Here is a 15,082-nt window from a genome sequence, read left to right on the forward strand (position 1 = left end):
GACATTCAGTATCGCATTTGTAAACAACGTATACAAATTTGAATTGTTTTAATCAGTAACGTTTTTGTGTTCATTTAATTTGTGCTGCAATCAAGGTAAATCTTTACATTCAGCAGGAAAATTGTTATTTTATTAATTACTACTCTTGCACGCCCGAAAAAGTGGCTACTGGACGTTTTTCGGGCGTTTTCATTTTTTTTTGTAACTGCTTTTAGTAATAACGACTGTCAGAAATCATTCTTTGTGATATTGTTTTAAATTTATAAAATTAAATGGATATATTAGGTAGAAAAAGATATTCCTCGCCCCACGTTCAGTACCATAACCTCAATATTTGACACATTTTTTTTGGTAAGAAGAAAAATTATACCAACCTTTGTATTTGTCTGTTTTGCTTCAGACTTTTTCTTGTAATGATTAATAAAAATAAACTGACGTTTTTCTGTTCTTAATTTATGAATAACAATTAGGGGAGAGTGGTGCTGAATGAAATAGTGGGTACATTTGAATAGTTTATTAAATTTGTGCCGACCAGAAATAAAGCGAAAAAAATATAGCCGCATAGTTTGTAGAAAGGCAAAAAAGCAGTACTTGAACTTCGACGAACTGGAAAATAGGTCTAAAATATATTGATAGAGGGGCGGGAAATATAAATATCTTCATCTTGTATTATATTGCTGGTTGCATATACAAAAATATAATCACAGCATAGATAACAATCAGTAGAGACAGCTCGTGTCGGCGCCTTTGTTCTTTCTGACCCGAATTTTAAGCCGTCATGGGTGGTCGTTGCCTAAACTATTCCTAGATGTCGCCACCCAATTTAAGAAGTATCACTGCATTTACAATTTCAAAAATTGATTCGTACGCAATTTATTGCAAACTGTCTAGTTTGCTCAAATCGTATAATCGTGAATCGCAATAAGAAAAAAGAAAAGTCCATATTTAATTTATAAACACGCTGATTTGTTACAGTTTTTATTTTATTCATAACCACCGTTGTTGTTCGTTTGCGACGACTTTTTAAACAAAAAATGTGTTATGTTTACTATCTTTTCCAAGAATTCCAAACACGAGGGAGAGAATAAGGCGCACAACAGGGATCCGGTATGAAAATTCATCGGACAAAGATTTTACCTTTTATTGTGAAAATTACATTTTTATACTATTTGTACAATTCTACCGGAAAAGCAGTCTTAAACAAGCAAAACTGGCAAAAATATTGTAACAAAACTGCCAAATTTCAAATATTTTAGACGTCAGTTGGGCGCCCTCATTCGGTCATAATGCGAACAACCACCCACGAAAACGGGTCACGAAAAACGGCGAGCCGTCTCTACTGATTGTTATCTATGCTGTGATATAATTTTCTTTTACAGTATGATCCAAAATTTTTCAGATAAAGGGAGGCTGTGACGATAACACGTAGGGGATGATAGATACAGGGCTGATGTATTGGAAAGAAATAGGACAAACTTACGTGCATTAATCAGAGCCTCCCTTTATCTAAAAACTTTTGGATCATACGGTATAAAATTTAAACTTATAGACATAATGAACAATCGTTACTCTAGAAACAGTTACGTCCCGAGACAGCATTAAAAGACACGACCACAGATAGCCATGGATTTTTGAAAGTTTGTCTCTGATCGTTGGTTGCATTTTCAACACCTGAATTGACAGTAATCTGACAAGACCAAAATTCTATCAAAGACAAGTGTTCAAAAGTCCATATATTCGAACAAAATTCCGATTCAACAATTTTCCTGTTCTCCTTTGTTCTGTTCTACATAATAACACCCTACATTTTTTTTCTTCTAAAATTCGTTTTGCCTAGGAAATTTTCATATAAAAAATTTCATTTTTTTGTCATTTTGGTAATTTTTGTTATTAGCGTGAACACCTACTGGTTACAGTTTGCTGTTTCGATAGCGCATCAGTTATACAAGCGATTATAAAAAATTGTGCATACATCAAGTTGGCTTTGAAATTTTGTGAAATGTGCCGTCTCTTTGTGATAATTGATGACTACTCGTCGCTTGTCATAAATGTTACTCACAATCTAACTTTTTTCAGTTTTTGTAATCGACTCCATCGGTCGACTCTCTACTTTTACGTTTTCTCGACCTTTCATGACCCCTAGAGTACGAAGCAATAGGTCTCCCGTTTCCCTCTGTTTGTCCGATTGTCTGAAAATACTGAACCGATTGTTTTCAAATTTTGTAGGAATATCATGTAGATGGTAAAACGCTAATGAAAATTTGCCCCACCAATAATGTAATGACGCCACTTCAACATTGTACATAGTAAATGGATTTTAAATCGTATAAAATATAAAACAACATTTTGCAATTTAATTTTGAATCTGCAAAACTGAATGCTTTGAAATCTTGCAGATCTTTTAAAGTGATGATAAGCATGATAAATTTTTAATCAAAATATGTTTGCTTACCCCCTCCAAAAAATTGATGACGTCAGCTCAAAATTTTGCCGAATAAATTCTACCCAAAATGTGCAAGATATGATGAGTTTTTACTTGTGATTTATCACTGTATTAATATTTTTTAGATTTGCTTAAACAGGTGGCTCAAAAAAATTAACGTATGAGTCAGTTTATTTTATGATTAAATCAGGAACGGCTTACTCCATTTTCCCACAAAATTTTGGGAATACAATACTGTTATTTTTAGTATTACACTGCAGCAATCCAATCGTACATTTTTTTAAAGAAATGTGGATTTTGTAATTATACTCCGTTCTTCGAAGTAACAATAAATGAAAAATTCATCACAATTGGGATAGAGGCGGGTGGGTGGGGCTTAATCATTGACTTCTTTTCCTTAATGGTAAGAGTCTACTTTCAACAACATAATACTTAAAACATAATTCTAACCTAGAATTTTCGATTTTATAATTCTAACCTTGAATTTTGATTTTTTCGATATTTTATGTATTTTATTATTGAAATGGATAAGCCCCACCCACCCGCCCCATCTCAATTGTGACAAATTTTTTTATTCGTCGTAAGACCGAGGGGTGGAGCTTAATCGCAAAGTCCATATTTCTGTACAAGAAAATATTGAGTGAAATATGTTTGAAGCATTATCGTACTGTTTTGAGAAAAAATAGGAAACGAAGAAGAGAAAAAACTTTACAAAAATAAAACTTCACAAGATTTTGCTAATAAACAGATTAAGCAAAAAAAATGTGCAATTTAGTTGGACCGTGGAATGTCAAAACTCTTTTGAACATTGAAAAATGCTTCCCACCGATTTTACAATATCCAAATTTTGCAGAACACTTTTATTTTAAAAACTGACGCTTCTTCTGTTGCATTAGGAGCCGTATTTATATATCTTTTATATTTGTTTTTCACGAGACTAAAGTGCAAAAAGAAATCGTTTAAAATGCGAGCGCAGCGAGCATGCGTGGGTGTTATTAAAAATAATAACAGACGGAAACGGGAGACCTATTTTTTCGTACTCTAAGGGTTATAACAAGTCGAGAAAACATGAGGGTGTAGTCATAGAATTTCACGGAACACCAGAAAAAATAATCCGAATTTTTTAACACTTTGACAGAGAACTTTTGTAAAGTTTACGTTACTATAGTGAGGGTTACAAATCTGTGTAAGGAAAAAACTCAATTCGAAAATGCTGGACATGTTTCATTGTACTTCAGGAACGAAAGAAGTTCTGTCGAAACAACTTTCGACCAATTTGTTTAGTGTGTTTTTTGCGTGATGAGTAGGCAACCAATAATTTAGGTGGCATAATAGAATATTAAAAAAGCCGTGAAACATTTTGATGTACGACATTTCATAGTCACCCTGTATATGACTATGTAGCTTTATAAAAAGCAGTTTTCACTAGGTGATAATAATTTCTTTTGAATTGGTATAAAATTTTGTTTTTTACTTCACTTTCCAAGCGTAAGCTGAGCAAGTATTGTAAAGACTCAAAAACAATTATTAAGTTAATAAGAAATAAAGAGAAGAATAAGGATTAGTAAATATCACATAGACATAGACACAAGTATTGTCGTTTGTTACACGTATTTGTACGTACTGAACATTTTTATTTAATATTTCTTATTTTGGAATTGTGTTTGGATTTTAAAAGGGTCCATTCGACGAATGGCTAGAGTCATGTTTTCTGTATGCATCATGATCTCTAGAGGACGAAACAGAAGGTCTCCGTTTCCGTCTATTCGCCTATTCAACAAATAATCTTCGAAACTACCGGACCGATTGTTCAAATTTTAGATGTATGTTATGTAGATGGTAAAACGCTAGCCAAAATTTGTCTAAACACCCCTACTAACGATGGGTGACGTCATCTCCATAACTTACAACAGTAAATGTTATTTAAATTTCATAAAATAACATACTCCTTCGCTTGTCGTTTATGAATCCGTGTTGAGTTTTCCCCTGGACATTCAAATTTTTGAAAAAAAAAAAACAAAATAGTGTAACATTTTTCAAAGTTTGAAACTGCAAAACTGAATCCTCTGAAATCTTTAGAACCTTTTAAGGTTATCGTAAACATGGTAAATCATTAATCAAAATTTAGCCGTTTATCCTCTCTCAAAAAATTAATGACGTCATCACGAAATTTTGTCCAATAAATGTTATTTAAATTTTATAAAATAACGTATCCTGCACTTGTAGTTGTTTTTTGATTATTAGTTTTTAAGATTTATTACAATTTTTAATATGTTCCACCGTTACGGCGTGGTGATAACGCAATTTTTGTTATACAAAAAAATTAAGTGACGTCATCAATTATTGGTAGTAGATAAATAGACAAATTATCTGTAAAAATTGAAGGTTAGTGTTGTACCTATACATAAATTATTACAACGTGGTTGGCGAAACGCGTAGACAATTTTTGTAATTGATGAACTCTTTTAGTCCTGACAGAATTATATCACTGTAGCTATGCTAATTTTGGATTTTTAAATAAACATTATATTAAATCGTTTGATTTTTTCTCGTTTTCAGAATGGCAGTACCAAGCGACGCTCCGAATACCATCCATTTAATCAGAGATTTCTGGCCAGACTTACAGTTTCATAAAGACGACATTTTACGAGGCAATCCTGATTTCATTAAACTCTTTTACGTGTATCTCATTAACGATTTCAATGAAAAAATTGCGTTTTTGATAAACGAGGACCTTGGCGGAGACGACTTTGATAATCTGAATTACGACGATGAAGTAAAATTATACTGCAAAGTAGCAAACGTGTTCAAAAGGATGCAGCAACACTCACTCAGTCTAGTGGACTTTTATGCCTCAGCAGGCAAAAAAATGTACCACTTGGTGAAGTTTTCCATACACTTTGTAATTTACGTGAACAATTGTGCAGACGAGGTGTCAGTTATTATAAATGACCATTTAAAAAGTCTCGCCGATTTTGAAAACAACAAAATGGAAGAACAACAGTTGCTGCAGACATACGCTGAAATCGTTGAGAGTTTGGCGCACACCAGTGACTTGTCAGAATCCTTACTGCAGAAATTAGACCAAGTAAAAGAAAACTATCAGAAGGTGTTGGAACACAAAGCGAACGATGAGAGAGTTTCTGCACAAAATATTCTCGAAATGAAGGAACTACAGAGCGAAGTCGATTATCTAGAATATGAGTTGAAGTTGCTAGAAGAAAAGGAAAATGAGCTACAGGAGGCCGTAATTTCCGAAAACGAACTCGAACATTTAAAAGAAACTGAAAAATGTTTGGAAATTGAATTGCAGGAACTAAATCGTGATTTTTGTGCTACATGGGATAACGTGACGGATTCAGAAAATGTGAAACGCCACGAAGACTTTGCAAAATGTTTAGCTAATTTGGATCTAGAAGCTTTGAATGTTCATAATTTACAGGAAATTAGACAGGATGATAACCAAATGGCAAATATTGTGAAAACAAATCAAGATGAATTAAATTCGTTGAACAATACTGCGTCTGACAAGAAGGCGAAACTAGACGTTTTGAAACAAACGCTAGAAAAAGCTCAAGCCTTTCTCACAGAGTTAAAAACTAAAGTCGCCGCTGACGAGCAAGAAGAAAAGGAATGTATTTTTCAAGAAACTCAAAAATGTGCCGCCAATTTCGAAGAAAACCAGAGAATAGAAACTCTTAAAATTCACCTCCAAGAGGATATAAGCAACCTAGAAAACGACGAACGGAGATTGAATACAGCAGTCGCCCAAGAATATCGGAGAATATTAATGTTAGACAAGAAAACTACCACCAAATTTCATAAAATGCTGCTAGATTTAACAAACCGCCATGTTTAAAGTTTTTTGTTTTGTACTTTTTTATTATTAGAACTGGAATAATTTTTGAAGTGAAAGGGTTGTCTAAAATGTTGTATAGTTTTAGAGTTGATTCCGAATTGTGGACAAAGGACGATAATGCGAGCTTGCTGCAGGAAAAGACAGCTCACGTTGCTTGAAGCGTGAGTGGTATTCACCGGCTGCGTGCTCCCCTGGTGTATTATTTTGTTTCCTTGTCTCACATACTCTTTACCAATGTCAAGAAATGTTGCGCTAGTAAAGTTCCAGCCAAGCTCGCGGTAATACGAAATAATTTTGTTACGGTCGAATAGTGCGGTTCTATAGTGAAAGTTAAATATTGGTTTCGTATTTTTATAGTTATGGTTAATATCAGAATATTCAAAGCCTTGTGTAAGTATAGCATTTTGCGTAGATTTATACTTGGTGATTTAACGGAGATTTTTTTTTCCGGAAATAATGATTTCATTCATATAACCTCACGGTAATAGCATGTCTTTTGTACATATAATTAATAATAGTAATAATGACGGATAATTAATTTCAATTTAAATATATTAATAAAAGTCTGTTTTCTAATGAATTTAAACTAATACCAAGAGCTAGGTAACTTTACCCTTTTACACTTACACATCTAATTTTAATAGATCAAATTAGATAAAAGTGAAGGTAAGGAAGATGACTGTATGAATATAAAGTGCTGAATTTCTGAATACCCAAGTATATGCTGCGTAATGAATAGTAAAAAGTTTCGTATACCTGGACTCTATATCTAGTCTATATAAATCATCTATATTATAAAACGTTAATATACACCATTATTTTCTACCCACATAGCGCTAAAAAATACACGGGCTTTATAATCAGTCAAAATAATGCAACGTCTTCATTTTTGTACCTCATTTTTCCCAGACGGAAGTGATACTGTTGCAGACAATTTGCACAATACCATGTATAAGTAAGTGTTGTAATAGAGTTGAAACTTGAGTTCAACTGGGGACATTGGAATGATCTAAGGAAATGTAATTAGTGAAACTGTCGATTAATTGTTAATTAACTATTGATAAACCTGACCCAACTGTCAATTCTCTGTTACTACCTACTTTTGCACAACGACGACCTTGGGATAAAAAAATCTTCAACAGTTGGTCTGAATGTCATGCAGTCTAAATTTGTGCGTCAAACTTTTTCAGTATTTTTCAAAAATTGCAAAAGTTTAAACTTTATTCGTATTTTAGAGATCCGCTAAAACTGCAGTTTACTTAGAAGATGTGTGGAAGTTCTTGAAAAGCAACATCAATTAAAACTGGTTAAAGAAATCATTTTTATAAATATTGAAGTAAAAATAGCTGTTTTTCAATATTGATATTATGTAAAATTCTTTGACAAGTTAATTGTCGTTCAATGAAGATATCTATTGCCAACGACAGAACTATTTTTGTATTGTATTAAAGAACTAAGAAAAATTGGTGGAAAGCAATTTTTGAGATTTGATTTACGTAGGTCACCCTTTAGAAGTTGTACTAGAACTATAACTCTTTAATGGCAACTCCCCATGGTTGTATAAGAGAACAATGTTTTGTTTATTATTACCTATGTATTTATTTATAGATTTTTTTGGTTTTGTTCTGATACCTAATAAAAATTGCCAACAGACTGGAAGAAGAAACTTGCACTTTCGTATTCTGGTAGTTATGAAGAGCTTAATGCATACTATTTATCCGTATTTCTTTAGCTTTTTTCAGACAGAAGATTCGTTAACATCACACTTGACTGAACTTCGATTCCCTTGAAAGCACAATCGGTGTCATATTTTTTACGAATATAATATATAAAAACACTAAAAATGAATCTTGGACGTCAATTTTCCGTCATTTTGAAAATTTTGTAGCCTGTGACATTGACATTGACATCGAAGATTTTGTGCTGCAATTGTACATTGTTGGATTTTTTAGATTTTTTTAAATAAAATAATAGTTGATTAGCATCCTTTCGTGGTATTTCCTCTAAAGAGATAAAGATAACTATTCTTAAATTATGGTCAAAGTAGCATTTAAGAATATGGATTTTAGATCAACTTTAATAGCTTCGTGCTCTAAATGGACATAATTATTTAATCTACTTTATAAAATAAACGCTTATTCGCGCCGGAGTTGCATTTTCTCCTGCTATAATAATTATTCTTTTCATATAGAAGGAAAAAACTGTTATTAAATTATGTATGTAATTTGATTGAATGATTGATTGATTAATTCATTGTCTCCTTTTCTTAAGACCATTTCATTGCATCCTGAAAATTTCAAAAAGTCCGTTATAGTAGAATTGAAGTGAATTCTTTTTTTATCGGTAATTAATAATAACAATTATACGACAGGACAATAAATAACACCATCAAAGACAACGATGGATTTTTGGAAGTTTGTCTTTGATTGAAAATCCCATCAAGGACAACTCTTCAAAAAGCAGCTCTTTCATTGATGTATGGTTTTATTAAAAAAAAGTAACTACATATTTTTGAAACTAAAATTTCAATGCTAACTTTAACAATAGTTTCCTTAGCTGTTATTTGGACACTAAGTTTTTTTAAAGCGTAGGAAAATATGTTAGGTGAAGATTTTCTCTTGTACGAACCGAAAGGAAAACTTGAAACACTATTCACAAATTTTATTGATTAAGGAAATTTGGAAGGAACGTGTACAACCACATGTTGATTGTTATTCCAAATATGTTTGAATTACCGGTTTATTTCAAGTGAATATCACAATAAATATCTAACAGATGGTTACGTAAACATTATTTACTTCACCATTCAGTTCACTTTATGTGCTGCACGTTCATTACAACGTGCATAAATAGATGGATAGGTGGAAACCTACAAAGTTTTGACAACTTTATTTTTGCAGGTGCGTGTGGGTATATTGGTTACTATACCACGTGTTGTAAACACAAACACACGCTTTTTCTGATATTTACCGTTTGCTGTGAAGTGTGACTATGAATAAACTTCCTAAAGACTTTTAAAGTTTCAGTTATGTAAAAGTCAAATATTAAACACAACGTGACTGACTTGGAAATTTGAATTGGGAGTTTTAGACAAAGAAAAACTTTGTTTACGGTTGTGCAGAAAATTTAGGATAAATGTATTAATTTTGTTACAATGTGAACAAAAAAATTGGTCTAATGTTATTAGTGTTGCTCTTATATTAGTAATTATAAAATGTTGCACAATTTTGATTTTTTTTTATTTTTATAGGTTTCACGAGTGCTAGAAAACGAAAATGCAAATTTCTCTTTTTCGTCTATTTGCCCGCGAGTACCTCATCTCTTTGTTGTCTCAGGAACGGTTTTTCTAATTTCAAGTTCGCATGTAGATACGTCGACCAAATACCTGAAAACATCATATCATCCAGTTCATATTAAATTTATTGAAAACCTTGTTTGCCTGAATTGGACATATGTATACAACGTGACCTGTGTTCTACATTCAAATGGATAAAATATACTAAAAGTGTGTCTAATAAATCGGTGAACTATAACAGCCGCTTATAGCATACACAAATAAGTAACAATTGCTAATAAAAATAGCAAGTGTGTTAAGGTGATCTTCTAGACACCATTGGGAATGGGAGAAAGGTAACCGCGATCAACTCACTATAAATAATTCTTCCATCTTTTATGAAATCAAGAACTTATTTTTTTCTGTAAATATGTCATAAAAAGGCGATGGTATAAAGTCCCAGTTCACATAACAACTTTGCAGCTGGCATTAACAGAGGTGTCTAACCGAACCTCGCAAGCACGTTGTTCAACATGCGATTTTCTGTTACGACACGTAAATTTACAGACGAGTATTAAATTGCAATGCGATGAATTATGGTTCAGTTAGCCTTAACATGGTATTAACCTCGTGATACACAGGAATACCTAAAATCAAAGAATTGACAATATTGAAAGTATTCATTTATAATTATGAGTTACGTGTTGAGGAAAACAAGTTGTTGAAAATTGAATACCGAATTAATTTATTTTTTATTTAGCGCATTGAATCCTGTCATTGGCAGAAAAGCCTTATTTTTATCCTGTTTGGGATATTTCTGGATTTCAAGGGCGCTATTTAATTTTCAAAGTGTTTGGAATGTAACTCGCTAATTTGCAAGGACAATACATAATATAAATACTCTTTTTACTTCCCGAGTGTAAGCGACTTTCTACTTTTACGTTTTCTCGACCTTTCATGACCCCTACAATACGAAGAGATAGGTCTCCCGTTTCCGTCTGTCTGTCTGTCCGTCCGTCTGTCCGTTTGTCCATCTGTCTGCCGTCCCGGATTTTTATTTGGTAATCTCCGAAAGTACTGGGCCGATTGTTGTCAAATTTTGTATTTATATCAGGAATATCATGTAGATATTAAAACGCTAACCAAAATTTGTCTAATCATCCCCACCAATAATGTGATGACGTCCCTTTAAAATTGTACATTACTATGTACAATTTAAAACCCATTTACTAATGGGTTTTAAATTGTATAAAATCATATAATCCTACACATGTAGTTTATGATTCCGTGTTGAGTTTTTACCCAAAACTTCCAGATTTTTGAAAAAAAAAAATCAATATTACAAAACAACATTTTGTAATTTAATTTTGAATCTGCAAAACCGAATGCTTTGAAATCTTGCAGATCTTTTAAAGTTGTGATAAGCATGATACATTTTTAATCAAAACATATTTGCTTATCCCCTCCAAAAAATTGATGACGTCAGGTCAAAATTTTGCCGAATAAGTCCAATCTAAAATGTGATTTATCATCTCATTCATATTTTTTGGATTTGCTTATACAAGGAGACTCAAAAAAATTAATAAATCAGTCAATTTATTTTATTGAATAAATCAAGAATTGCAAAATTGAATACTTTGAAATCTTGCAGACGTTTTAAAGTTATTGTAAGCATGCTTAATTGTGAATCAAAATGTGCAAAATATGATGAGTTTTTGCTTGTGATTTATCACTGCATTCATATTTTTTAGATTTGCTTATATAAATCAGGAACGGTTCACTCCATTTTCTCAGAAAATTTCGGTAATACAATACTGTTGTTGTTAGTATTACACTACACCAATCCAAGTTGATATACGTGTTCTTGCAAAAATGTTGATGTCATCACAAAATTGTGTAAAGTAAAAACTCAACTCGAAAATGCTGTATCTGACACAACCTGTAGTGTCATTTGTAGTAAAAGTAAAACTTCATTATTGAGGCCAGTGGGTATAAGACTTTCCAACATTTGAAATCATTATCAAATTTATTTACGTTATTTTCAAAATACAGATATAAAAAACCAAATTTGGAGTTTGAACATATAATGGAGAGAACTAGTTGCTATAATGTTTCACAAAAATAATGAAGAGATTTGAAAATACTTACTGAAATAGTAATCGGCCACTTGTGTAATTATCTAATAAGACATCTTTATTAACAATTTTTGTTATGTGTTGAAGTTAGTCACTTGTGTTAAAATATAAAATTATAAATACAATTTTTGGTATGTAGGTATACACTGCTCTCAAAAATATAAATTTGATAAAATATCCGCTTTGAAACTTCTGTCGTATATAATAGATTTAACTTTATCTGAAAGTTAATTTAAAGAGCGAAAATAAAGAAAGGGAAAAACAATGCTAATGGCTAATAGTAATAATAATAAAAATCATCTTGTTTCGATCAGTCTTTTGTGAATATATAAAAATTATCTTGCTATTTAAATGTACCTGCGCACACAGAGAGGATTATTGCTTTTTGAAAGATTCAAAATTCATATATACATTTTTTTGGTTGCTGAAAAAAAAAATTACAAAACTGCAGGGAAATTAGATGAACCGTTCTTTAGAAAATCGCTATAGTAAGTCTGTTCGAACAATCATTTTTAGAAACATCATATTTAATGTGAAAAATAAAAACATAATGCGATTAACAAAGATCAACACAAGTAAATAAAGAAATGCTGTCTAACTTGAGGACATTTTTTTGCCATCAACTTTTGGAGGTTAAGATTCTGTAGCTGGTGGTAATTTATTGTTACACTGAAATTAGCAAAATTTGACAATTATAATAAAAGTTTGGAGATTTAGCCCTAATATTTTAAAGTAAGATTAGGTACTGTGTGATTAACATTTCACAGTCAATTTTCATTCAATTTTAAAGTAATAGGTTCCATAGTTTTTGAGTTTTACCCGAAGGTTATTTCGACAGAATTTCCCCCGCCCAGAAGAAAAATGATAAAATTTGGTTTTGCGCAATTTAATTTTTTTTTGTGATATCCTACATAAATTAAAATAAATTACCCCAATCTTTAATTCTCTCTAAAAACTATGAGTGCATTGATAAATCACAACTATAGAGCCATAATGTTTTGTATATTTCAGAGAGGATTTAGCCGGAAAAATTTTGAGATGGCGTCATCAATTTTTTGGTAGGTGATAAACGAAAGAATTTTATTAACAATTTAACAAGATTACGATAATATTAAAGCCTTTGCAAGATTTCAGAGTATTTGGTTTTGTACTTTCGAGGTTAAACTGCAAAATGTTGTTATAAAATTTAATTTTTTTCCAAAAATATGGGTATCTAGGATGAAATATCAACACGAATAGATACACCATAAGTGCAGGAGAATCTTAATGTAAACATTAAAATGTAAATTTTGGAGATGATGTCATCTTATTGGTGGTGAGGATGATTAGCCCAATTTTGGTCAGCCTTTTACCATCTACATGAGATTTTTATTATACATACTAAATTAACAACAATCAGTCCAGTACGGGAAACCACGTTTTTTCCGTATTTTACGGGTCATGAAACGTTTAGACAAGTGGCCACTCGTTGGATGAACCCCATTACAACACTTCCTTAGCTATCGTAAAGAAGTAAAGTTGCTGCATGAATTTCGCAATTAAGACATTTTTTATCATCTGATAGGGTTAATATAAATGTTCAAATGTTCACAATCTTCACATTACAAGTCCGAAGCCGGCACGTCAAAGTCTCTCCACGTTCAGAGTTGCTTATAAAAGGTGGTAATACAATTTAAATTTTTTGGGAAAAACTTGGATGCCTAGGTGAAAAATCGAGACGGATTTAAAACCACAAGTACATTATTTTATAAAACTTAAATAATGTTTAATGTATAACAATGAGACATACACTTTAGTCAGCGTTTTACCATGCACACGACACTCATAACATGTATTTAAAATTTGAGAACAATCGGCCCAGTAGTTTCGGAGATTATTCTGTTTAATAAAGATGTCAAGCAGACAGACACGGGGACCTATTGTTTCGTACTCTAGGGGACATGTAATGTCCGGAAAATATGAAACTAGCGTTTTGTCGAATTATGTAGTTACTTAGCTTAGGTTCGACAAGTAACAAAAGGTTTGTTTGAATAAAGTAAGTCAATTTGGTGCGAAAGGATAATTGATTAAAAAAAAATGTCGAAGGTTATTTCGACACTTCCCTCGCCCTTAAAGTCCAACAAATCCTTCTTGTTAAAATTTCATTTTGCGATTTTGCGTAAATACCCCGCAGCGTCAGTGCACATGCTTAACTTCGATTGTTTATGTCTACACATTGAAAGAATGTCACGATTGAGCACGTATCAATTTGTTTGATTTTATGGCGAGTTTGTCTCCTCAGAACAAAGGAGGCGACTAAAATTATATTTATAACTATATAAACTAGTTAAGCTACAGTGGACGGAAATGTTCTTATTATTAAATACAGACGTGTGCAACATTACTGTATTCACACATGTTCGAGAAAATAGAGTGACTCGTTCTTAATTTGACCAATAAAAAATTAGAGACTAATTAACCACCGATTCGTTTGTCGAAGTTACAAATTATGTGTGTAAAGATCAAGACGGATTAAACAATACAACAATCTAAAAATAATAAACAAATTATCTGTCTAATAAAAATAGACACAGTCGACAGACAAACGGAAACGGTAAACCAATTTTCATGTAAATAAATTTTGTAATCATAAAATTTGGCCGTTTTTAAAAAATTCTTTGTATAGAGTATTTTGAAATATTCGTTTTTTAGCGTATTTGCCTGATGGAAATACGAAGATCTACATTAACCCTCCCCAAGACACACCTGCAGTATGTTCTTCATCTGTTTCCCGCCCGAAAAAAAAAGACTGCGTTTCTTTTTGAAAGCCCGATATTGTTCAAAATTTTTTTGCTAATCTTGCGGAATACATCCAACTTGGTTGTTGGCTCTCCGAAAATCCTTCTTCGTATATTGTTCTGGATTGCTTCTATTTCGCTTACACTCTCCGTAAATAAGGATCATATCTAACTTTTCGACATTGCTGAATCTTTCGTTTTCCATTTTGTGACATTAAAATATTTCATTTATTTTAATCTAAAAGACAAGCCAGAACACGAGAATAAGAGGAAACGTTGTTTGAGAAACACCACTGTATATTTTTTTTTAATTCACAAGCGTTTTAAAGCTTCTAGATGAATACTGTTATCCTGAATCATATGTCATTGAAAAAAAAAGCTCTCTTTTGTAGTACTACAAACTGTATTCTTTAAATTTAGAAAAAAAAAAGATGTAATTTCCGGTGAAAATGAAGCTAATGCGGTGCCAATAGTCTACTCATTTCATATATTGTATTATATAATATATTGATCATACGTAAGTTCAAATTTTTATGTTTTAAAATAATTGAGATATTTGAGTGGAACGCGTACGCTGGAACACCCGGTGTATAT

The 15,082-nt window shown here is 32.0% G+C and overlaps 2 protein-coding genes across 5 annotated transcripts in view; both read left to right on the forward strand.

Annotated features, from left to right (window-relative positions):
• LOC135122732 (uncharacterized) lies at positions 1 to 7,175 on the forward strand. Its single transcript, XM_064047125.1, has 2 exons — positions 1 to 95; positions 5,003 to 7,175. Exon 2 carries the CDS (start codon positions 5,004 to 5,006, stop codon positions 6,300 to 6,302), a length of 1,299 nt encoding a protein of 432 aa, XP_063903195.1. The 5' UTR covers positions 1 to 95; position 5,003; the 3' UTR covers positions 6,303 to 7,175.
• Positions 6,607 to 15,082, forward strand: part of LOC135122727 (period circadian protein) — a 22,108-nt gene continuing 13,632 nt past the window's right edge. For all 4 annotated transcript variants that reach the window (XM_064047114.1, XM_064047113.1, XM_064047115.1 and 1 more), the window contains exon 1: positions 6,607 to 6,692. The gene's annotated coding sequence lies outside the window, so the exon portion shown is untranslated. The remainder of the gene's footprint in view (positions 6,693 to 15,082) is intronic.

Source organism: Zophobas morio, unplaced genomic scaffold (genome assembly GCF_036711695.1).
Source record: "Zophobas morio isolate AGI-343-1 ecotype UQ-CSIRO unplaced genomic scaffold, CSIRO_AGI_Zmor_V1 ptg000005l, whole genome shotgun sequence".
NCBI lineage: Eukaryota > Metazoa > Arthropoda > Insecta > Coleoptera > Tenebrionidae > Zophobas > Zophobas morio.